We start from the raw sequence: 26,836 nt of genomic DNA, 5'->3' as shown, positions 1-26,836 counted from the left end.
GAGAACGTGGTCTACCACGGTTGCCCGTATCTCATTAGAGATGGTAACTCTCCTTCTTCTTTCTCCTCCTGCTCCTTCTCCTTGTCCTCCTCCTCTTCTCCCTCTTTGTCCCCCTCCTGCTCCTCTTCCTCCTCCTCCTCCTCCTCTTACCTCTCTCCTTCTCTGGTTCTCTCCAATGTTCTCCATTGTTCACCAAACAAAACAGAGGCTCAAGGCACTTTTATACTGCAGTACTGATTGCAAATTTCCCAACAGAGCTCAAAGTTTAGAGATTTGAATATTTGTGTGTTATAGGTTGATGCTTTGAGATTTTATTTGAGAAGTGTGTTCAACGACTGAACATTGTGTGTAGTGTTTTGACAGCAAGGTAATTTGTAATTGACATCAGAGTGTAAAGAAGGAAAGTCAGACTCTAATTCAGATAAGGGAGTGTGAAGTAGTGCCAACTTGGGTCGAGCAATTGGTACATGAAGTGAAGGTTGTGCAAATTGTGCCAAATTTTTGCTTTTTGGGCGTTAGCAACTGTGAAAAACTGTAAAACTGACTGTTTTTTTAAGGGTTTGCCTCAGAAAAAAATGAAGCTAACAGAGATGCTATACTATAATGCTTTAGGGGAAACCCCAATTATGGCACACAAAAAATATCGATATATCGAGTATCGCCATTTAGCTAGAAAATATCGAGATATGACTTTTGGTCCATATCGCCCAGCCCTAGATGGATGGATTATCAATTAATTTGGAAATGAATGCAGACCACATCCCTCCAAATGTGTTGAAAATCTGTCTGTTGGTGCTTTTGATTTACAGAGTTGCGTGCCACTAGCCACACAAATCTGGTAAAGGAAGAAGCTCTTTGAATCTTTGAATGAGATTCTACGCAGCCATATCACATTCAATAATAATAATCAAGCAAATGTTAAAGTGCTACAGTTAAAGAAAGAAAAGAAAGAAAGAAAGAAAGAAAGAAAGAAAGAAAGAAAGAAAGAAAGAAAGAAAGAAAGAAAGAAAGAAAGAAAGAAAGAAAGAAAGAAAGAAAGAAAGAAAGAAAGAAAGAAAGAAAGAAAGAAAGAAAGAAAGAAAGAAAGAAAGAAAGAAAGAAAGAAAGAAAGAAAGAAGATGGACCTGTATTCTCAAATCATTCAATGTGGCACTAAAAAAAGTCAGCTGACCGTCACAATGGGTATCAGTAGACCCTGATTTAATCATAAATTGCATTTAAAGAACTGAACTATATATTTACTCAGAAAACATTTTTCAGATACGCTTCAGTCTGTATATCACAGTTACGTGATAAATGCAATATGAGAGAAAAGAAAGGAGCAGCAAACAATAGATCTGTGATGAATCAATGCGCAGCGTCACTGTAACACCAAAAATCACACAAAGATCAATGTTAGTTTGATAACCTGAATGATACACAAAGAAAAGTGGACCTTTGAAGGTGGAGTTATAAATGTTAGATGGAAAGAGTAAAAACTTTACATAGAGATAATGGTTATGATTAGAGATGCACCGGTTGCAGTTTTCTTGGCCAATTACAGATTTTTCAGTGAGTGTGACCTACGGCTGAACAATTAATTGCATTTGCGATAATATCTCGATATCACATGCGATCTTGTAATCGGAACACGAACGATTATATTATATAAGATTACAAGTGATGCGAGTGTGAGCGGGGCACTCGACTGTATCAGCCCTTCACACTGGGCTTTAATCTGTTATGCAATGGCCTCTGGCTAGACAGAGCATTAAGAAGCTGGATCAACTGTGGTTTTGGTCCCAATATTAAATATTTTGTAAAATAAGAATTTTTATTAAGAATAACCAATTAACTGTTTCAAAATGTCATTGTTTTGTTGGTTATTTCATTTTTCAACTTCTTTTTAAAAAAAAAGCATTGATATTGGTCTGTATTATTGTATTTACTGACTAAATTAAATTATTGAAACAAAGATGCCTAGTCTATAGGTAGAACATTTTATACTTAATGTATGCAATATTGTGTTGCTATAAAATCCTCCATTTATTCAGTTTTACTGAGAAAGGAAAAAAAATTTTACACCATCTTCCAAATTGCACAGCCCTAGTATGACCTGCCGATACCGATTGTGTCGGTTCAGATATTTTTTTTTATTAATATTAATTTTTTTTTCAATTCTCAAACATCCACCATTTTCTTATCATCATGGTTTGTTATTATTTAGTATATATTATATAACTTATGTATTTGTTATGATAAAATTTGTGAAAGAAATAGTAGTTATCATTAAAATTAAAATAGCTTTATTTGTCATTGAGCCAGCGTCCTTACACAACAAAATTACATTCCAGTACAGCCATCAAGAGAACTGGAAAAAAACTAAACAGACAACAACATATGACGTGGGTATATTGGTACAGTTAGCTGAGAAAGGAAAGAAACCGTCATCATCTTGCTATGAAGCTTAGCAAAGTAATCATCAGTTTGTGCTCTCCAGACACCTGATGACACCTAAACGCAGCGGCCATCTCTGATTTCACCACCAGAGCGATACTGTATGTGAAACAGAATATTCCACTGTTAACGTTTGCCAGCTGGATGGGCTGATGGAGCTGGTAGCCCTGGCTAACATTTATTGACATAAGGCGGGCACGTTCGAGTGCCTGTTTGCTCATTTGCTCATTAAGCGCCCCGAAAAAAAAGGACGTTAAAACTGCTCTTCAGAAAATGTATGGTGTGATGTTGCAAATCACCTGTCCACAATATTTAAGTCTTATTCCACATTACCATGTTTCACCTGCTAAACATAAATGCAAGGCTTTCATACCTTGTATGATGCATGTGCTAATGGGACCGGAATGCATTTGATAAAAAAGTGAGTGTGACCAGCCAGAAAAAGGACTAATTCCAGACCCCAGTCGGTCAATAGGTGCGTCTCTAGTTATAATCTATCTTTGTTCATCATGTGTGCACTTCTATAAACAAGACAACAAAGGTTTTCTTGACCCTCGCTCTGCGAAAGAGTACATCAATCACTTGAGCTTCATTAAAACAAAAAACATGCTGTTTGATATAACAGGCATGAAAAATATACAAATCTTCTTGCCTGAAAAATAACAGAAGGCAAGGCAAGTTTATTTCTATAGCACAATTCAACAGGAAGGTGATTCACATTGCTTTACAAAGACATTAAAGCATAAACAAAAGGCATGATTTAAAGTTTAAACACAAAAAGCTATAAAATAAAACATAACAGAGTTTACAGGACTCAATCCTGAGGGACTCTAACCCAAAAAGAGTTTTCAAGACTTAAAGTATGATTAAGTTTTGAAACTCAAATTTAAAAGTACCAGTGTATTAACAAGTTAAAAAGCAATAATTAAAGACAAACAGACATCACTTAAAAAGAATGAACCAATAAGATTCAAGAAACAAAGGTTACAGTGTATTATGCTGGATTGCTGAAATGAATCAGAAAATAAAAAGGTTTCCAAACTTGATTTAAAGCAACTGAGAGTTTCAGCAGGCCTGGTGCATTCTGGGAGTTTGTTCCATAGGTGAGGAGCATAAAAGCTGAACGTTACCTTCATGTTTGCTTCAAACTCTGGGTATAGAAAGTAGGCGTGACCCTGATGACATGAGGGTTCTGGTTGGTTCATAATGGACCAGGAGATCAGAGATGTATTTTGGTCCAAGACCATTCAGAGATTTATAAACGAACAGGATTTTAAAATCTATTCTGTGACAGACAAAAGCCAGTGTAAAGATCTAAGAACTGGAGTGATATGGTCAACTCTCTTGGTCTTAGTGAGGACTCGGCAGTAGCGTTCTGAACTAACTGCAGCTGTTTGATGGATAGAAGTTTATGTCACAAATGCTGGACAGAAAATTTTAACTAAGAAGTGCATCTTACTCTGACCCTGCCCTATAAAACATGTCAACGACTACGTTTACATGCAGTCAAAATTCGGGTTATTGCTAATATTCCAGTTACGGAAACATTCGGAATATTCCATTTACATGCGTGAGCAAACAGGCTGAACCCCTAGTTTCTCCTTCAGGGGTCCTAAATTGAAGTTGTTGTGGTATTAGCCCGGGAAGTTCTGGTCTGCTTGTGCTCTTTGTTTTTGGCTGTAACCCTGTTCAATACCTTCCTGGCAATAAACTGGCAAGTGGAAGCGACGAGCCGTCTCCGCCTGGTCTGTGAATCGTTACAATATCTTTCATTACATTTATGAAGTGATTAATCTCCTCCTCACTCCAAAAGTGTGGCGTGGTCTTGCGTTTCTCCGTGTTTAAGTACGTCCTGGACTCAAAAGACCAAGATTCCTTGCGAAAAGAGCATGCGCAGAAAACAAATTCATGTTCCTTTTTGATGGGAATATTCCGTTAAGCGTTTACATGACCGAATATTCAGGTTTTAAAAGGAGTAACCCAGGGCTCATATTCGGGTTTTTAAAAACCTGAATATGAGCAAATTCGGGTTATTCAAAGGGGTTATTGGTGTTTACATGGCTGTGCAAAACCGGGTTATTGCTAATATTGCGGTTTTAAAAGGGTTATTGATGCATGTAAACGCAGTCATTCATTTCGATCTTAATTCACATAAAAAAAATATGTTATTGACAGAATATTCTGGTGTATAGTTGATTACTTCTCTTATCAGTATTACAGCCGATAACAGCAGTGGGGAGTGGCTTTATTGTGACTGTAGTTTCTTTGATGGCACATTTAAAAGCTCAGCAGGATATTATATTTCTTCAGCTTAGAATCTACAGGATAAGTTGTTAATTCAACAATGATTTCTGGTCACTGGGTTCGCCCTGGGCTGAAGTTGAAATGCAACAGTGAGTGCCAACGATGTAATAGATTAAATTGAAATGAGATTCATGTATTGAGAACTAATTGCCAAGCACAGACCTCAACTGCACAACAACTGTATAGCAGGACTAAAATCCAGGTTTGTTATTTTATTTCAGAAGGTGATCGGTTCACAGTTAATCAGCCAAATAAAACTAAAGTATCCAATAAGCCCAGCACACTATATAGATAGCCTAACACCAGGTCAAATAGGGGCTCAGCAGAGGACAGTTACTAAAGTAAAAATACATCATAGAAAACTCAGGCTTTCTAAGGATTCCTATACACTATTTACAGTTGTTTAAGATCATTACGTTTCACAGTGTAGGCTACTATTTTAATCTGATTAATCTTGGGCGCCATGCCAAGAATAGTATTTACACTTTACAATGACTCTTACCAGCATAATTTACAAGATAATAATAATCATCAAGATTATAATATCAATAACCCTTAAGAGGAAGAGAGTCCAAAGTGCAAAAAAAAGAAAAAAAAGAACTTGTCAGGGTTTCTCACTTAGGCGACATCTTTTGTATATTATTTCTGATCGAAACATAAAATACGCGAAACTAGGATTTTTTTGGAATTCACCCTCCATGTACACTAGTTACATAACATGAACCCCACATCACGTTAAATGTTACATGTACATGTCACAGTGCATTATGGGTAGAACACAGACACAGCAGTGGCCACAGCAAGCAGGCCTTTTTGGGCAGTACAGTGAAGTGTTACCCCAGCATAAAACTATTCCAGTAATGTTGATTGTGGGAGGAGAACATGTGACAAAGACACACACGCTTACGCACGCACACACACGCACACACACGCACACACACGCACACACGCACACACACGCACACGCACACACACGCACACGCACACGGAAAGCACTAAACTTTTGATTGGCGGCTAGTAATTGCAGCCAACTCCCTCACAGGGGGACGCCTAGCTCGACACGCTGAAAGGACAAAGGTTAAATGACAGCATCTTCACTTTCATTGACACTCTGTTGTCTTCCCACACAGACATACTGTATGTCTCTAATGCAGTTTTGTTAAATATGTATATCTTCGTCTGGGTGTCCCATAGCACGTTCCCTTTGTCCATGCTGAGACAAATGATAAGTTGGATGTTCCAAAATAACTGGCTGCGGTCGGCTACCTGAGTGTCTACACATCTGCCAAGGGCAGATGTGCAGGGATAAATTCCTTTTGTCCAAGATAAAGGGGGAAAATAATTGTTTTTTTGTTTGCTTTGTTTGTTTATGAATCTATGCAAGCAAACAAAATGGCCTTTCCATTCATTATGCATTAAAAAAAAAACTGTGCACATAAATTCCCACACAAATACACACCTACAATTAGGTGGGGTTTCATCATGCTTTTGATTAGAGAGCTTGTTGCTAGGCAACTATTATTTCTAAGGTTTTGCAGTCATATTGAGGTAGAATAGTAAGAGACTGAGGAAGGATAACACTGAGTGTGGATAACCTGAAATCTAGCAGGGTGATCAGAGGAGACCTAATCATTTAGACAGCATGAAATTGATGACACACAAGGATACACGCATGCAGCAGCGATACAATTCCACTTCTACTCTCATATGTATTTGTTGGCAGTAATTGGGCTCCAGAACAAGGATTATTTCGGTGAAAAAAGGTGCAAAGAATCTTCATGTTATCATGGACTTAAAAGTTAGATGGTTGATGTGCAGTATTTGAATATTTTAGAATATTTTGCAGCTAATAGTGTGGTTATTGGCGTGTAATTGAATGTGAAGGAGTTCATGCTGAAAAACATTATATACAACAAACACAACACAAGTATGACAAAGCAGTTCTACTGGGAAACTTGTTTTAGTTTTGTATAACCTGACAAATCAGTAGTAAACTAAAACTCCAAATCAGAAAGGAAAGGACTAGAACTGGCAATCAATATGTTCTTTAATACCGTTGCACTCATGGCGGTATGTTGCAGCAGTTCCTATCAAAGTATGTGTTACTGCATGTTTCTTGAGATTATCTTTTTGAGATTTTTCACGCTGGTTTGGACACTGTGCTACTTGAGCGATTTGCCACACTACGTCTGGCACTTTTTTACATCTGCTACGATGAGTAACCATAACAACAGGGGAGTTGTTTGCAAGCAGGAGTAGCTGATTGACCTTCCAAAAGCCAAACACAAAATTGTCACTGAACTGGTGATGGTCATTTACGCCTCAGCAACGGCAGCATTAATGCTACTAATCAGGACTGGGGAGGTCAAGTCGAATGAAATGCGACATGACCGTTCTGACTGCGGTTGCTTCGACACAGAACGAATGTGTATCTGATTTAAGACCATGTATTGAAGTGGCCTGGGTCAGATTTGCGCCGTTCAGACTGTCATTAAAAAATCCGATGTGGGACTTCCGGTGATGGCGGCGAGCTGGTCGGTGGTGTAGTCAGAGAGCTCCCGGAACGGTCCGACGTTTCCCCTGTTATAGAGAACCCACCAAGTTTATACCTGTGAACTCCTATGGGGAAATACCAACTGAGAAACGCTAAGACCGCGACGAGTCCAAACGTTGAGGAAAACGAACATATGGCGACAGGAGAAGTTGATTCAGGTGCAGCTAACGTGCCTGCTCCCATGGACGCCCTACAGGCCAGCTTAGATGCTATCCGCGCTGACATAAAAGCAGGACACGAGGACATGAAAAAAGAATTGAGCGCATTTTGTGAGACAATCAAAAGAGACTTGAGAGAAGAGCTCAGAAACTTTAAAGAAGAAGTTAATCAGAAACTGAGCGAGATCGGGGCAGAACTCAAAACCACGGAGGCAAGGATGGAGGAGATGGAGACGCGAGTGGCCGATGTGGAGGAGTGGAGTGTGACTGCGAGGGACTCGCTTCTCCAGGCTTTGAAGGAGCAAGAGCGCATTGTGTCTAAACTAACAGATTTAGAGACGCGCTCCCGCAGAAATAATCTCCGCATCTTCGGGATCCCCGAGGGAGAGGAGGGGAAGGATGCATGTCAGTTTCTGGAGAATTTCATTAAATCGGAGCTGCAACTCCCTGACATTGACCTCAAAATACAACGTTGCCACCGGTCACTCGGACCAAAACCACCACCGCAAGCAGCCCCGAGATCCATGATCGCATATTTCCTCGTGTATAAAACCAAGGAACTTGTGCTCAGCAGCGCATGGAAAAAAAGAGAGATACAGATAAATGGGAAGAGAATTTACTTCGATCATGATTACCCAGCAGAAATCATCAAAAAGAGGAAGGAATATGCGCCTTTGAGAAAAGTGCTGAAAGAACGTGGACTCAGATTTCAAACACCTGCACCCGCTAAACTCCGAGTTTTTTATGATGGAGGACCCACCACATACAACAGTGCGGATGAAGCGACGAAGGATATGCTGAAAAGGGGGATACTAACAGCTGACGAGGGAACCGACGCGGGAAGTGCGCCCGACAGCGCATCCCGGACGGCCGTGGCGCCTCATGTGAAGCTGGCGGAGGGCGCGTGGCGGACCGCCGGCTCCCCGATGCGTCGGAGCCGGGGCGCAGACATCGAGCGAGCTAAAGAGAAGCTCCGGAGATTCCAGCGAGCTCTCACACATCAGGAGAGCATGGACTGAGGTGCGCGCATCAGTGACGATGAGAGGGAGGCAAAACTAGGAATGATGAGAGGTATTTCAGGACACTGTTGGGAGTTGTTCTTTTGCGCTGTGTGACGGGTAACGCCCCCCTTTTGATTGTACACGTGTTGAATGCCATAGTTCTTAGCTAAAAACATTAAAAAAAAATATATATATATATACCAATCGGACTGTTCCACGGGGTGACTTGAACTACACCGAACCGTTGTTTGAGCGAACTAATTTCGCTTTTGGATGATGTTAGGACACATCTGGAGGGGCCCTTCCTTCGGAGGCTTCCCCTCCCTGTTCAGAAGTTGTTATTTTACTTCACTGTTGGAGGTTATTTTTGTTTTATTGTTATGTTCAGCACAGATGGTTTTTATTTACATGCTTACAGTAATAGAGGTGGGAAATGTGTGTATCAAAATTAAAGAGTCATAATGCTGAATCAGGAATATAAGATTATTACATTAAATATTAATGGTCTACAAAATCCTATCAAAAGGAGCAAGTTGATCACTAAGATGAAGAGAGAAAAACAACATGTTATCTTTTGGCAAGAAACCCATCTTAATGATAAAGAACATGAGAAGTTTAAACATTTGGGCTTTAAAAATGCATATTATTCATCCTATAAACATGGAAAAAAAAGAGGAGTTATAATATTAATCTCTAACAAAGTTGTGTTCCAAATCTCCAAACAGATAAAGGATACCGAAGGGAGATACATTCTAGTGAAAGGTTACATTGATCATAAGCAGGTAACACTTTTAAATGTGTATAGACCCCCAGGTAATGATAAGACATTTATGAAGAAAATATTTGATCTGATTGCTCAAGAGGCTGAGGGGGTCCTTATTTGTGGTGGAGATTGGAATGTACAATTACAACCCTCGCTTGACTCCACTAATGTAACGAAAAGAATTAATTCTGAGACAGATACTGTTAAGAAACTTCTCCTCGAAGCAGGTATGATGGATGTTTGGAGGGAATTAAGCCCAACAGCAAGACAATTTACATTTTTCTCCCATCCCCATAATGTTCATTCAAGAATCGACTACTTTTTTATGTTTCACTCAGAGAGACATAGAATCTCAAACTGCCAAATAGGGGTCAAAGATATTTCAGACCATGCTGGTGTATATCTGTCCCTACATCTTAACACTGAAATTAAAAATACAACTTGGAAGCTTAACACAAACTTATTAAATGACCCCTTATGTAATCAATACATTCATAAGGAATTTAAAGAATACCTGGAACAAAATGATACCGGTGAAGTGTCTCCAGGTACTGTATGGGATGCTGCTAAGGCAGTAATAAGGGGAAAACTTATATTGTGGTCCTCAATTAAAAAGAGGGAAAAAGAGAAGCAAATAAAAGACCTATTACAGGAACTAAAAAATCTAGAAATGAGACACGTGGAACTTAATGATCCCAAATTATTAGATCAGATAAAACTTATTAAACAAAACCTAAATAAACTATATGATAGATATGAGGAGATGAAAGCAAAGTTCATCAAACAAAAGTACTATGATAATGGACCGAGAGCTAAAAAACTGTTAGCTTGGAGGATAAGACGACAACAAGAAGAAAGATCCATCCACAAAATTAAGAACACGCATTCTGGTAAAACTTGTCACAAACTAAAAGAAATACAAATGTCTTTTGTAAATTACTATAAAGATCTGTACGCGCAACCGAAAGGAGTAGACTCCTTAAGTATTACAGATTTTCTTAACTCACTGGATCTACCATCCATTGGAATAGAACAGAATAAAACAATGATGAATGACATAACACAAAAAGAATTGGATAACGCTATTTCGAGACTCAAGACAAGCAAAATGCCCGGTGAAGATGGATATTCTGCTGAATGGTATAAGACATTCAGAGAATTACTTTCACCAACATTATTGAAATGCTTTAACTTCATACTTAATGGGGGTGAGGCACCAGCTTCTTGGAGACATGCCATTATCTCAGTTATTCCTAAAATGGGCAAAGATAAATCTGAATGCAGTTCGTATAGACCGATATCGATTTTGAACTTGGATTACAGATTATTTGCTTCAATAATAGCAAAAAGATTAGAAAATATTATTCCGGACATGATAGATGAAGACCAGACTGGGTTCCTCAAAACCAGACAGACACAAGATAATGTGAGACGGACTTTACATTTAATGGAGCAAATGAGCAAAGATAAAGGTGAATCCATTGTCCTCAGCCTTGATGCCGAAAAGGCATTTGATTCAGTTATTTGGGAATATCTATACTTAACATTACAAAGATTTGGCTTTGATATTAAAATTATCTCATACCTAAAAAAATTATATCATTCCCCTTCAGCCAGAATCAAAATAAACGGTAGTCTGTCTAATCCTGTGTCACTTGAAAGAGGCTGCCGGCAGGGATGTCCCTTAAGTCCGGCTTTGTTTGCATTATTTATCGAACCTCTGGCTCAGGCTATTAGAGAAGACCGAGACATAAAAGGAATCTATTTCAGAGGCACTGAATACAAGACCTGCCTTTATGCAGACGACATATTGATCACCCTTTCACAACCAGATTTGAGTTTACCCAAATTAATGTCATCCTTAAAAACATTTGGTCACTATTCGGGCTACAAGTTAAACGTTCATAAAACACAAATCATCTCGTTTAATTATACACCTTCTTTACAAATAAAAAATCTGTGCGATTTCAGATGGGAGAATGACTTTATCAAATATCTGGGAATAAAAATTCCAAAGGATTTATCCAACATTTATGCAACTAACTATTTGCCAATTACCAAAGAGATAAAGACAGACCTGGATAAATGGAGTTTATTACCACTAGATTTACACAATCGAATAGATATAGTTAAAATGAATATTTTGCCGCGATTGCTTTTTCTTTTTCTGTCAATACCAATAGAAATACCTGAAAAGCAATTAACGGAATGGAAGAGAATGCTATCTGGGTTCATATGGAAAGGCCTTAAACCAAGGATCAGATACAAAACTTTGCAACTGTCCAAAGAAAAAGGGGGACTCTCTCTTCCAAATATAGATAACTATTATAAATCTGCTCAGCTTAGGTACCTGACTTATTGGTGCAATCCATATTATAATGCTAAATGGAAAAGTCTAGAACTAAGCCAATTAGACATGCCCCTGCAAAGCTTGCTAGGAGACAAAAATCTATACATAATGCATAAACAAAACCTAAGTATCTGGACAAAAACCCCCCTAAACATTTGGTTTGCAGAATGTTATAAGAACAAACTGGAAAATCATATCAAAATATTACGATGGGTGGCGCATGATAAGGATTTTAAACCCGCCGAACTGGATGGGCGTTTCAAACAGTGGCTGTGGAAGGGCATTACAACGTACTGTCTCATTTCTGGTAAAGGGAGACTAGACTGTTTTCAAAAACTTAAAGACAACTATGACTTGGAAAACCAAGACTTCTTCAGGTACCTACAGGTGAGAGCTTATTTTAACTGTGATATAAAAACAACAGAGCGAGGTACCTCTGATTTAGTTAACATCATGATTGATGCATACAAATCTAAGTTAAACCAGAAATTGATTTCTAGAATCTACTCCTGTTTACAGTCCCTCAATGATTATTCCACTCATTATGTTAAATCCACCTGGGAAAAGGAGGCAAAAATAACAATTTCAGAAGATGATTGGCTAAATATTTGCAAAACTCAAATGAGCACTTCCAGCTCTGGTCATTGGAGGGAATTTTCCTGGAAGAACATGATTCGTTTTTTTATTACTCCCAAAATTAAAGAACGTCATAAAGGTCACCCAAGTTACGGAAGGTGCTGGAGAGAATGTGGAAATGCCCAAGCGGACCATTTCCACGTCTTTTGGGACTGTCCGATTATACAACCTTACTGGCGGGATGTAGTGGAGAAAATTAAATCAGTTGTAGGCTTTGAGATTGAACACGATTTTTGTACAATTTATCTTGGTAATATCTCACCCACAATCAATGTTACTGATAAATACTTGATTAAAATAATGTTGGTGGCCAGTAAGAAAGCTATTACGAGGAGATGGCTATCAAAAGAGCCCCCATCGAAGGAGGAGTGGATTACAATTGTGAAAGAAATATATGACATGGAAAGACTGACTTTTTCCTTGAACTTGTGCATGGATAAATTCTCTACTTACTGGAGGAAATGGACAGCTCATTTGGAATATGGTTCCTCACCATAGCAGGACACAGTTAGCATTTATTTATGTGATTGTGTTTTGTTGTCTTGGCTTTGAGTACTTTATGCTCTATAATATGAATGATACAGTAGATTGTGGACATACGAAGATAAAAATACAATTGTCTTTGAGACCTGGACCTAGCTCTATCTCTTAAAATGTACACATTATATTGATCCACTTTACCCCTGTGCTTTTTATTATCCCATCTGTGCCGTTTGTTAATGTCCTTTTCTTTTTTTTCCCCTTGTTCCATATATATTGTAAAATTTCTTAAAAATAAAGTAAAAAAAAAAAAAAAAAAAAAAAAAAAATCCGATGTGAGTAACATATGGAACTGAGCTGCAGTGTTGTCACTTCTGCGATCCTGGTTATGGAAGCATCCCAAATATTGAAGCATTATAAGAAACACTCAAATTACAGTTTTAATACATTGTAATTACATCAATGTCAGATAAAAAATTAATAAGTATATTAGCCTAACTGAAATTATGGTTTTAAAAAGCATGTAAACAACTTCAACATCCACATAACGCCCTTGAAGTCGACTTAATCCCGCCATCCAAAAATGTAACTGGACTGAAGCGCTGCACACTGAGCATGCTCCAGTTTCCATTTGTAGCCACTGGAAGAAGCCGATGTAAAGAGATACAGGAAAGAAAATGAAAACTAAGATGTACAGGCCGTACAAAACATACAGCCTATCCAGTTCACCATTTCACATGTTGACATGAGCTAAGCCAAAGATTTATTTGTTTTTTTAGTGTGTTGAGTCAACCAGAAAAGACCAATGCTAAAAATCTGACAGCAGGCACTTATGCCACCTATCGTGGTGCAGTTTTGTAAATTAATTTCCTTCAGGTGCATGCACACAGGGACGGAGAAAAGATACAGTTAGACAACGGAGTCGAAGTCTCTCTCTCTCTCGTAAAAACTATAAATTCAAGGACTTTACCGAGACCCCGTTTAGACCCTGGATTAAAATGCCTCCTAGGAGAGCCGATCACAAGTGCCCAGCGATAATGAAAAAGCCTGAACATGAACTTCCGGTTGGAGCCTGAAGCGGATGGCCGCATAAAAAATCCCTCTTAGACGGTCGGAGATTTTTCCCCAATTTAAATATAATTACTCTCTCAAATTTGCTCATTCGAAGATGGAAGGGGAAAAGCAGAGGAAAGGCAGGAGTAAACAGTTCGGGAAAGTGGAGAGGAGCGATGAATTGGCGACAGAAGGGGCCATAGCTGAGCAACACGTGCCGGGTAATGGCGGCCGCGGGCAACAAGCCGAGTCAGCAGCGGGGAATATGGAGGCTAACGTCGCCACCATCCGCGCAGACATAAAGACCATGGCCATGGAAATGAAAACCGAGCTGGGCAACTTCCGAGACAGCTTCAGAGATGATTTGAAAAGGGAGCTAGCCAACATAAGGGAGGAGATTCAACACAAGCTGGGCGAGGTAACATCCAGTCTTAAGGCTACAACCGAGAGAGTGGACCAGGCGGAGGAGCGGATAGCCGACATGGAGGAGTGGACCGCGGAATTCCAGGAGGCGCTGAGCCAGTCTCTACAAGCCCAGGATATTTTGCAGACGAAGCTGACAGACCTGGAAGCACGCTCAAGGCGCAATAACATGCGCATTTATGGCATCTCAGAGGGAGCCGAGGAAAACAACATCCAGCAATTTATTGAAGATATTATTAAAAAGGAGCTGGAGCCCCTCGCCGGAGTTGAACTCGGGATTCAGCGGTGCCACAGAGCGCTTGGCCCCAAACCCCCAAAAGAGGCGCAGCCCAGGTCTGTGGTCGTATACTTCCAGGAGTTTAAAACCAAAGAACTTGTGCTGCACTCTGCATGGAAGAAGAGGGAGGTCTACTATGGCGACAAGAGGATTTATTTTGACCATGATTACCCAGCGGAGACGCTGGCAAAAAGAAAGGCGTACGCGCAGATTAGGAGGCTTCTGCGAGAAAAGGGAATACGTTTCCAGACACCGCCGCCCGCGAAGCTACGAGTTTTCTTTGACAGCGGGCCGGTTACCTACGGGAGCGCAGCGGAGGCGGCGGAGGATTTGAGGAAGAGGGGGCTGCCGCTTACCTGTGAGAAGCCTGCGGAGTCGGGGCTCCCGGAGAAAGCGCGGAGGATCACCTGGCAGCGCACGGGGAAAACAGCTGACCGACGCACCCGCCAGGCGTGGATTAAGGAGAAGCTGCGCGGTTTTCAGCGGTCATAATGGCCTCGGCGGCAACGGGAACGGGAGGTAACATACTGTTCATTGATCTAACATTTTAAGAGCAGAGAGTTGGCTAAGGCAACCTGGTTAATAACGTTGGTGACGCCGGAGGATGGAGAGGAGAAAAGCGTTCATAGTGGGCGGGACTGTCACTTGTTTTTTGTAGCTGACTCCTCCCCCCGCTAAGACTGAGCTCTTACTTTAAATTTTGATTTTATTTTGACACTGCCATTGGAGGATGGAGAGGGGGAAAGCGATGTGCGGGAGTAAAAACTTTGCCACCTGTTTTTTTTTTTTTTTTTTTTTCTCTCTTCCTCTCCCCCTCGCTTGCTCTCATTTATTTTTCTTTTTTTTTAAATATACTGAATGCGCTACTGGCAGCTCCTAATTGTATATGGGACTATACTTTGGACTTATTAATGTGTTGCTTTACTCTTGACCTATAGAGTTAATATAGATGACCGTCATATATGGGAAAGAGATCAGATATTGACAAACAAAGTGCACAAATACACCCTTGGATTGGGGATATTATAGGTTGCACTGAAGGGGGGCTCTGGTGCTTAGCTAGACCACTCCCCCCACCTTTAAGAAGTGCTGTTTTACTTCAAAATGGAGGTCTACTTAAGTTTGTTGATTTTTTGTTTTTTTGTTTTTTGCTGTGTTTTGAGTTTGTTCTATGGTTCGAGAACAGTTCAAGTCTGGTCACCAATGTCATGTCATTCACCTAACTGTGGGATTAAATGCAATGTCAGGAATATAGGGTAATTACCCTTAATGTAAATGGTTTACACAATCCGATTAAGAGGAGTAAGGTTATTGCAAAGATGAAAAGGGAGAAACCGCATGTTGTATTCTGGCAGGAGACTCACCTCGACCGTACTGAACACGAAAAGTTAAAAAAATATGGGTTTAAAAATACATTTTACTCTAGTTACAAGAAAGGGAAAAAAAGAGGGGTAGCTATTCTGATTCCTAATAGAGTGAATTTTCAATTGGTTTCTGAATTTTGTGATAAAGAGGGTCGTTATGTCTTTGTTAAGGGTTTCCTTGAACAAAAAGAAGTCACATTAGTTAATGTGTATATACCACCTGGCCAAGATCATTCAGGTATTAAAGAAATCTTTAATTTGATAGCTTCTGAAGCCTCTGGAGTTTTAATATGTGGTGGAGACTGGAATATCCAGTTACAATGTAAACTAGACTCCTCTAACACATCAAAGAGGCCTGCTCCCAATGCTAGAGTGACTAAAAATCTGTTGATGGAGCTCGGGATGATCGATGTTTGGAGGGAGCTCCACCCAACAGAAAAACAGTTCACATTTTATTCAGCAAGTCACAGAGTGCACTCAAGAATTGACTATTTTTTTACCTACAACTCAGACAGACACAGACTCAAAGACTGTACGATAGGGGTTCGAGATATCTCTGACCACTCACCTGTTTATCTAACTCTGCACTTAGACAATAAGAAGAAAAACACACTTTGGCGACTCAATACAAGTATATTAAATGACAAGGCATGTAAGAACTATGTACAGAGGGAATTTAAAGACTATATGGATAACAACAATAATGGGGAAGTATCGCCGAGTGTCTTGTGGGACGCTGCTAAATCGGTGATCAGAGGAAAGCTCATTGCTTACACATCACATAGGAAAAAAGAAAGGAATAAAAAGATGTCGGATTTACAAGAAAAGTTGAAAGTGCTGGAGAGGGAACACGTTGAAGGAAAGGATCCCCACATACTTAATGGAATCAACACAATCAAAAAGGAACTAAATGCACTCTATGAGCAGGAATTAGAGAAAAAAGCCAAATTTGTTAAGCAGAGATATTATGAGAATGGCCCTAGGGCCCTGAAACTTCTAGCATGGCGGCTAAGGAAGCAACAGGCAGAGAGTGCCATATTTGAAATTAGAGACCCTAAAACTAAAAAAGTGTGCCACAAATTAGAGGATATACAACAAATCTTTGAAGACTACTATAAAGAACTATATAGGGAACCGAACATGACTAGCCCTCAAGATATAACTAAATTCTTGGAATCATTAGATCTACCTTCCATAGGTGAAGAACAGAATAAAGCCCTAACAGCAGACATTACAAAGGAAGAAGTAGAACGGGCGATTTCTAGGCTGAAGGCCAATAAAGCGCCAGGTACGGATGGCTATCCGGCTGAGTGGTATAAGGCCTTTAAAGAACAAGTAGTTCCCATACTTTTGGATTGTTTTAACCACACACTTAGAGAAGGTGAACCTCCGAGAACATGGAGGGAAGCAATAATCTCAGTTATCCATAAAGAGGGGAAGGACAGACAAGAGTGTAGTGCATACAGACCCATTTCTGTACTGAACATTGATTATAAGCTGTACGCTTCGATATTAGCTAAAAGACTGGAGCATATAATACCTGAGCTGGTGGAGCCAGACCAAACAGGCTTTGTGCGCGACAGACAGACTCAAGACAATATTAGAAGGGTGCTGCATGTACTTGATCATGTGGTTAAGGGGAATAACACAGCTGTAGCACTCAGTCTAGATGCCGAAAAGGCGTTTGACTCGGTACGCTGGGAGTATTTATACCTGACACTGAGAAGACTTGGATTTAAAGATGACTCGATTAGATGCTTTAAAACATTATATCTCTTACCGAATGCAAGAATCAAAATTAACGGTCACCTTTCGCGGGCCATTGAACTGGAACGAGGCTGCCGTCAAGGTTGCCCTCTTAGCCCAGCACTTTTTGCCCTATTTATCGAGCCCTTAGCTCAGTCAATTAGGGACGACCAGGCAATAAAAGGAATAATGGTTAGAGGCCTGGAACAGAAGATTTGCCTATATGCGGACGACGTGTTGCTGTTTGTAACAGCGCCAGAGGTTAGCATCCCTAGACTGATGTCCTCACTAAAATACTTTGGTACCTACTCTGGATATAAATTAAATGTGCAAAAAACACAAATTTTAAGTTATAATTTTACCCCCCGGAAAGACATGCTAAATGAATTTGATTTCAAATGGAACTCATCAGAGATTAAGTACCTGGGGATTCGAATACCTAAAGATCTATCCAAAATATACGAAAGCAACTATGGTCCCATAAGTAAAAACATCAAGTCAGACATTGACAGGTGGTCTCAGCTACCCTTGGACATGCACAATAGGATAGAAACAATCAAAATGAATCTACTTCCCCGACTCCTATATCTCTTTCAATCCCTGCCAATTTTAGTTACACCAATGCAATTTAATGAATGGGACAAGTGGATTTCAAGATTTATATGGGCGGGTAGAAGGCCAAGGATTCAATTCAAAACATTGCAACTGTCTAAGGAGAAAGGGGGCAGATCGCTACCATGTTTAGCAGATTATTATAAGGCGGCACAATTGAGACCGCTAGCATGCTGCTGTAACCCAAAATATACAGCAAAATGGAAGGATTTGGAAACATCACAATTACAGATACCACTGCAATCCATACTGGGTAGTAAAATACTGTATGAACAGCATTCTGGTAACCTCAATCAATGGTCTAAAGTTCCCCTTAGAATCTGGTTTAAGGAATGTAAATCACCATTACTCCAAAGACAGTCTAAACAGTTGAGATGGGTTGCTTTCGACCCTGACTTTGAGCCAGCGAGGATTGATGGGAGGTTTAATCACTGGCACAGAATGGGTGTCACCTGCTATTGCTTAATATCGTCAAAGGGGGAATTTGATAGCTTCCAGAAAATCTCAGATACGTATGGTTTAGAAAAAAATGATTTCTTCAGGTACCTTCAAACCAGGACTTATTTTAATGATGAGATAAAACCAAAAGAAAAATGCGAGGCCAATTTAATTGACATGTTTATTGACATGTATAAAAATGGCAACAATAAGAAACTTGTCTCAAAATTGTACTCCCGTATTCAATCTACCAAAAATCACTCAACAGATAAGATTAGATTAAAATGGGAGAAAGAATCTGGTATTGTCATCACAGAAGAAGACTGGTTGAACATGTGCTCTGTGCAGTCTGGCTCTACCAGCTCCGGGCTCTGGCGAGATTTTTGCTGGCGGAGTCTGGTTAGGTATTTCATAACCCCTAAGTTAAAATGTAGGCAGACAGGGGAGACGGGCAGGGGTCTATGCTGGAGGAACTGTGGAGAACAGCTGGCAGATCATTTTCATATATTTTGGAACTGCCCTGCTATTCTGCCATATTGGCAAGAGATCATACAGGCAATACAAAATATTTTTGGTGATGTAATTGATTGCTCTTTCTCTGTTATTTTTTTGGGCAACATCGCACCCCATTTATTGGTGCGCGATAAGTACCTACTTAAAATATTGCTAGCAGCCAGCAAGAAAGCTATAACGCGAAGATGGTTACAGGCTTCTCCTCCGACAAGGACAGACTGGATAGATACTGTGTCTAACATTCAAAATATGGAAAGAATGACCTTCTCACTAAATCTACGGATGGAAAAATATCTGCAATACTGGGATAAATGGATTGTGTATATGACCACAAGAGATGTCCACTGACCCACTTCTGTATGGACTGACATGTATCCTCATGAGAATAGGGTGTGTATCAATGTATAGGTGACCGACTGTTGTTGTATGTTATTCTGTATGTTTTTTTGTTTTCTTTGTATGATTTTTCTACAAAAATAAAGTATTAAAAAAAAAGAAAAAGCCTGAACATGTTCCAAGATGGATTCACACTCACTCAAGATGCATTTGAAGGTGATCTGGGACACATTTGTCCATACTTTCTTTGTACTTTGAACACAACAGCACAGTGTCTTCCCTTGTGAACTAATGTCAATCGCTTAGGTTCATTTGATTTTCCACATGAAGCCGTTTGTCATTCAATGTCTTCTTGTTCGTAGTAGATCTTTCCTTACACTGCACACACCCTGATTTGTAGCCTTTTGTACAGATTTGTACATATCTTTTGTTGAATACAGTTTGTGCCAGATCTTCCTCCTCTTGTTATTTCCGGCTTTTTCTGTTTTATTCTGTAAGGTCCACTTAGTTATTTCCAGCTGCTGCTTTTGGTTATTAAAAATAACAATACATTCAGTGTTTGCAAGCAGCAATGATGTGCAAGGGTTATTTTTTCCATATAGAGTGGGAAGTTCAGATCACTCAAGAATACATATTTTTCTGTCAGGTGTAAACTCACACAGTATGCACTGGCCACTTGTGATTGGATCTCTGAAGACGCATTTCAATTTAAGATTTGAGCGGAGCCTTAAAGTAGTGATGTAATGCAGGATTGCTTGCTTTAATTTGCTTGAGGCAAAAATACAAAGCACTATGCGAAATGGCAAAATAAACACACTGCAGAGTGAATACATGGATTATATTCAAAATCTGCAAAAGAAGGTTGGGGAAAGATGTGCTGAAACATCTGTATATAACTAAACAGAAATAAGAAAAGTGAAACCAAATGTTGCCTGCAGAACATGTGTGAATTTCTATTCATTTTAAGAATCAGTCAAAGAGAAACCAGAAGGCATCACTGTATGCATTGCCGTTGAATTTTTATCTATTATTCATAAGGTGAGTAAATTAAGCATATGTTCTTGTTTTCTCAGATTGGGAAAATGCTACAAAAATACAAAGTAGAATACAGTAATTAAATATTTTCCCCGGCTGTGAAAATATTTGAACAACTCTGAGAAGTTGGGGTTGTGTTAGCTGTGGACACTGACTGACAGGACTCAGACCAGCTCAAATAACAGAGCAAATAAAGCAGAGTTGGTTTTTAACCTGCTGCTTATATGAAATCGCTTTTGCACACTGTAGACATTAATTACTGATATCATCTTCCAGTTATGGAGCAAGTTAACAACATAATTCAAATAGTGCATCTGCGTCAACTTCATTTTTAGGTAAGTTCTGCTACAATTCATCCAAAATTTAGGCCAGTGTAGTACAGAGCAAGAGAGGAAGACTGTTAATCTAGCAATGATCAACTGAAGCAGCGGTGCAGCCATTAATAACAACTGTCCCTCAGACTAGATATACACTAACAGCAACACCGTCCAACCTTGAAACAACTCTGATGTGGAAAGGATTGATCAGACAGTTCCGTGCCTTGCATCAGAAGTTCATGTGAACACTCTAAAATGACATCCATGTCCACCTCAAAACATTCGGCATCATTTGTATTAACAGCAGTCAACGTCATGTTTGAGAGACTATAATCGTAGCAATGACTTTCCCAGATGTACATCAAAAGATCAAATAGAGGATTTCTGTTTGCCCCACTGCTGGTGCAGGTCAAGGACAAGAACTCATGCATGAGCATAGGTAGAAAACAGCATACATTCTAATATGTCTGTTCTCCTTCATGTTGCATGGACATGCATTGGAAACATATGTGATCTAGGACAATATATGGCCCTGTGACAGTCTGGTAAACTGCCTTTCAAGAGTGCAAGAACAGGCTCCAGCTGACCCCCATGACCCTGAGCAGGAAGAAGTGGGCATAGATAATGGACAATATAATGCAGTGACACAAGTCCAGTCTGAAAATCAGGACCCAGAAATTTCTGGGTGGCAGTTTTCTTAACTTTATGTTATGTGGTTCCACACAAGTTTACTCTATTGCACCACGAGACGCTGATTTCAAAGATAAAAAACACAGGTAGAGTATTTATACGAGTCCTGATAACAATATCAGAAATATTCAATACTGCTGCAAATGAGGATATCGGTATCAGTGAGTATTTACTTCTATGCACCATGTGATACCATGTCATTTTTATAAACAGAATCCCATTTTTTCTTTATTTCTTTAAAAGCCAAAGCAAGAAATGACACAATACTGCCTTTAAACTTCCTGTTTTGAATTGCTCTTAGGGAGACGTAATGGCATGTGATTTCCTGGATAGAGCTAGCTAGAAAAGTTTACGTTTATCAAGTCTAAGGGAGAGAGCAGCCTCAAAATTTGAAGTTTGTTTTTCATTAATAAATGATACAAAGGCCTCAAAGAAAGACAGAGACCCAGAGCAATGATGGATAAATCTGGCGAATTAATTCCCTTAGATGGCCAGCCCCTGAGAGTTATTGGAAATGTTGGATTTCGCTGTGTAATAGAAGATGTGGAGCAGCAGTAGTTTCCCAGGTTGGAAATACTTCTCAGAAACTGCTCTTTCCAAATGGTATTGAAGTGGCTGATCATATGTCATTATATCAACTAAAAGTGCAGCAGAAAGATTTATGACGTTTGGACCTTCAGTCTGTTCAAATGTCAAAATATACTGTAGAGGTGTTTCATTTTACATATTTGTGGGTGTACTTTTATTTCCTGGATTTATTCATATTACAGATACTGCCTTATTTTATGTTGATTAAAAGAAATACTGTTGAATTTGTTTAAAAATAAAACAGAGATACCAGATGAGTTTTCAGTATCAGCCTACATCTAAAGCTCAGGTATCAGAGTTTCCAAAGTTCCTCAGACTGGTGCGGGTCCGAACCTCCGAGTAAATACAACTGTAGGCACTTATAACTGAGCTATATACAACACCTTTAACATTGCTCCTAAAAAAGAACCAACTGTGCAGTTTAAAGTTATTACTATTGTAAAATTTCAGAGCAACAATGTTCAGTCACAACCAAAAAGGTGAGGAAGAAAGAAAGGTTCTCGTAATTGATCTAACTCGTGTAACTGTAATATTTTAACAATGAATGCAGTTTGTATTTGAAATGCAGTTTCGGAGTTTTGTATGAGAATCCTTTGAAATATTTTGACAAAATAAAGCCAAATGATAACTGAAAAATTGGACAAATTTGTTTTAATCCTCAAAACAATAGTTTTACAAACAGTGAAAATCCCATTGTCCCATCCAGTGAACGTCTCCTAACCATACACAAGCTGCCTATCTTGGAGGTACACTGTTAAAAAAAGAATGAAAAAAGAGCTAGTCTTCATACTCAGTCCTGGTTCTGTATATTTTCTATTCACTGACAGGATGAGGATTCATGCCCGTGGGTGTGAGACGAAGAGTTATGGGGGGCGGGGAATAACGAGGGGGCAGATTTATTCGGGCAGTACTGAAAGGGGAGGCTAGCGCTCCATGTGTAGTTGATGCCCCTCCAAAAAATTATTGACAGCCATGAGACTGTCCAAAAAGTCTTCACCCTACCTTTATATGAGGGTTCCAATCAATCAGTTTTTCCATGAAGAGGCTTAGTGTTCCTATTGCTGGGGTTTGAGCTGATGTGCTCATATTTTCCTGAGTGGCACATTAAGCAACAAGCTACTACTGTACACTATGGTTGAATTTCAACAGCAACAAAGGAGATCTGGCAATGCATTTATACAGCAAAGGCCCAGTCATTCTTACCTGAGCATAGTCTCGCTCCAGCTGCCCCTTCTTCAGACTGTAGCTCCTGCAGGAAGACAGATAGAAAGATAGCTTTGTTGAAGTGTCTACACAGATATCAAGTTGACATCTGGACAGATTCAGACCATCTTCATGGACATATTTTACATTACGTTCTGCATGTGTCACTATGAAACATAATTCACCATAAAGCTGTGCATGGAATTAATTATTATCACTTCTTCATTAACACTCAAAAGCTCTTTCTAAAAAAGATTATTGCACCATTTCCGACCCACAAAAAGCACAGACCCTGAAAAAAAAAGGGAGAAAAAAAGGTCCTCTTGCCCCCTTGACGTCACACAACATCCTGGCAGCAGAGACAGTGAAAGATCTTATCACAGCTGAGGAATGTGCAGAATGAAAACCAAAACACTGACTACATGAATGTGGAGAGCAATAAATATAATGGCCATGAAGTTGAATGAACAAAGCAGTATTTATATAGTAAAGCAGAGATGGACAGACATCTAAAAGTGCAGAGGTCACTAGACATTTATGATTACACGGACAGAGCTTCACATATACCTCTGAATTTAGATGGATGGATGGATGGATGGATGGATGGATGGATGGATGGATGGATGGATGGATGGATGGATGGATGGATGGATGGATGGATGGATGGATGGATGGATGGATGGATGGATGGATGGATGGATGGATGGATAAGTGGGTTGCCAAATAATAATGGCAGCCAGGCAGCCCACAAAAGTTATAACACTTTGTGAGTATCCACAAAATTGATGAGCAAGCAGGAAGTAAACCTGAAGAAAATAGCTGATACCTTCAAATGTCATCTCACCTGGTGATCTAATGTACAATTAAGGCCTGGATTTGCAAAACATCTTGAGTGAATCTTACAGAGATCTGTCTTGTCACCGTTTTGAAGATCTCTGGAACATTTTGAGACTCCAACTTACGGCTGTGCAATTAATCACATTTTAATCATGATTTCAACATTTCACAAAACCCAATGGAAATGAGTAAAATCAAATATTTTTACATATTTTCTCTTGTGGTGTGGCCATTAACAATTCTGTATATTTGAATGTCAAGCACACATAACACACCCCACAATATTAAAGGAGCTTGAGGCTCCTTTTAAGAAATGAGACTCTCTAGCGCCACCCTTCACCACGACGGCCGTTGGGGGTACTGCAGCCAACAGTGAAGCCGGCACGGGAGAACGGGGAGAACGCACATGCAGCGTCATGTGACGTCACATCCGCAGGACAGCGCGGGAAATTCGGGACCGAATTGCAGCACATTTTGCAGCACACAGCCTGTTCAAGGCAAAGGAGAGATACACTAGAGCAGTGATTCTTAACCATAGGGCCGCGGCCCACACTTGGGCCGCGAGCGCCATCTAGTGGGCCGCCAAAAAAAATTCAGTTTTGTACATGTGGGCCGCGAGGGCCGCGGGACTGCATAGCAACTCCCAACCAAATGAGGAGAAGAAGACACTCAGCTAGCTGTACGTGTAATAGTAAGAGAAATGGTGTGTCTTTACAGAGAAAATCCTTCATTTTGCACAGAGTAGGTTTAGATCCGCCAGGATCAGGGATCGATTACTTGGGTCTGCGCCCAGAGCGAGCGAGCACGGCGTGCTCATTTATCCCGACGTGTCCCCGCGGCCGGGGAGGTCGGCTGAGGCTGCCGCTCGGGCGGTGGGCTCCGTCGTTACTGCTGAAGGATGGTAGATGTAGATGCGTGGGCTGTCGTGTCTGCTGGACTGGACTGTTCGGGCTTTCGAAAAAGCATCGGAAAGTAACTGCTGCAGCGCGACCAGAGAGCTGCGGTGCGGGCTGTGCCCCTCGCAGCTGATCAGGCTCGGATGAACCCGACACACTGAGTCCTGACAACTTATTAATGTAAATAACTTAAAGTAAAATCAAACTAAGTTTTGTCCTCGCTGTATTTTTAAATATGCAACCCGGAATGGACAAATTCATCCTGTTCAGTCTTCCCACTGGGACAAAACCAGTGTCTCATACGTTCAGAGACCGTGGCGTTCAAAGTGCGAAAGTGAAACGCCACTGAAACAAAACACAAAGTTTTTCATCAAACATATCCACTCAAGTCTGAACTGAAGTCACAGAAAAATAAACTGACCACCTTAAAACATCCTGCCCATGTTTGAGTCCAGATACAGCTGTGAAGCAGCTTTCTCCACAGTGAACATAATTAAAACTAAATATCGTTTCAGGCTCATCAATGAGCACCTCCACATGCATATGAGCACCTGACACCATCCAGCCCAGATTTAAAGTCCTGACAGAAGAAATTAGAGCTCAGTTCTCTCACTGAACGACAGAAAGTGGGGGGGAAGAAAGAAAAACTGCAAAACTGTTAAATTGTTAAGATGTGTTTATATTAATTTAGTATAAAAATGTGTTGAGACAATTAACAAAGAAAAGGGGAAATTCAAACTGCTGGTAGAGAAATAAAATAAGATAGCATTTGAAAAATAAAATAAAATCTACTTTATTTTTAAGAGAAAAAAATATGTTTAATTCAAGTTAAACATGTTAATTGGCAAATATGTACTTTTTTTAATATAAGAGTCAGATGCAGATGTTGATACAACTATGAGGCTACTTGAATATATACACACACACACACACACACACACACACACACACACACACACATATATATATATATATATATATATATATATATATATATATATATATATATATATATATATATATATTATGATGTTCTGGACCTTCGCTTGAGTAAATTTTCTCTAAATGGACCTCTTAAAGTTTTAGTTGAATACCCCTGCTATACAGTGTTTATATTTAATGGGCCCCGGGCCACTCTGTACTGAAAAAATTGGGCCCCAAGGTCAGAAAGGTTAAGAACCCCTGCACTAGAGGGCTCATTCTTTTGGGTTTGGAACGCTTCATCTGACATTATTACTAGAAAACTTAAAATGTATACGGATTTTTTTCATAAATCCTGCCACAATCCGGCCTCAAGCTCCTTTAAACATGCCTTTTTTGACAAACTCCTTCAGCTAGATACTTCAGCCAAATTCCTCAGCTTGATACTTTGCTTTAATGGCTTGTAGAACGCCAGGCTCTCTTTTAAATTGAGTAATTTCACTGCCTCAGTCTGTGTTTAGTGACATCTCCCCTACCCCCTCCATGTTGGTCGATTGAAACATGATCATGCAACTCCAACATGCTACATACCAAGGAAATGTTCACGCATGTTTGGAGCCGGCTCAGGCCAGAGTGAACAGGCCTCGTTGGCGCAGTAGGCAGCGCGTCAGTCTCATAATCTGAAGGTCGTGAGTTCGAGCCTCACACGGGGCAGTTTGTTTTCTGATTTATTCTAAGCTTTGGTAACATTAGACTGTCACTAAACCAAGGGTAATGTTGGATGAAGAAAATTTTAACAGCATCTGTGTCATTTGAGCAAATACATCCCTAAACACCAACAAAAAAAATCTCAGATAACTTAGATATCACAATATATATATTTGGGGTATTTAAACTGTGCTTGT

General features: G+C 39.8%; 1 protein-coding gene and 1 non-coding gene across 4 annotated transcripts in view; one reads left to right on the top strand and one right to left on the bottom strand.

The window, feature by feature from the left end:
- The window catches only part of LOC133441696 (F-BAR and double SH3 domains protein 2-like), a 95,562-nt gene that overhangs the window by 50,944 nt on the left and 17,782 nt on the right, over nt 1-26,836 (bottom strand). For all 3 annotated transcript variants that reach the window (XM_061719261.1, XM_061719262.1, XM_061719263.1), the window contains one exon: nt 23,278-23,323. In XM_061719261.1, the coding sequence (XP_061575245.1) occupies nt 23,278-23,323 (46 nt within the window). The remainder of the gene's footprint in view (nt 1-23,277; nt 23,324-26,836) is intronic.
- On the top strand, nt 26,573-26,645 carry trnam-cau (transfer RNA methionine (anticodon CAU)). Its single transcript has one exon. It is a non-coding gene; the product is annotated as a tRNA-Met (tRNA).

This window comes from Cololabis saira, chromosome 4, assembly GCF_033807715.1.
Source record: "Cololabis saira isolate AMF1-May2022 chromosome 4, fColSai1.1, whole genome shotgun sequence".
Lineage (NCBI taxonomy): Eukaryota > Metazoa > Chordata > Actinopteri > Beloniformes > Belonidae > Cololabis > Cololabis saira.
This window is presented reverse-complemented; position numbering and strand designations above follow the sequence as displayed.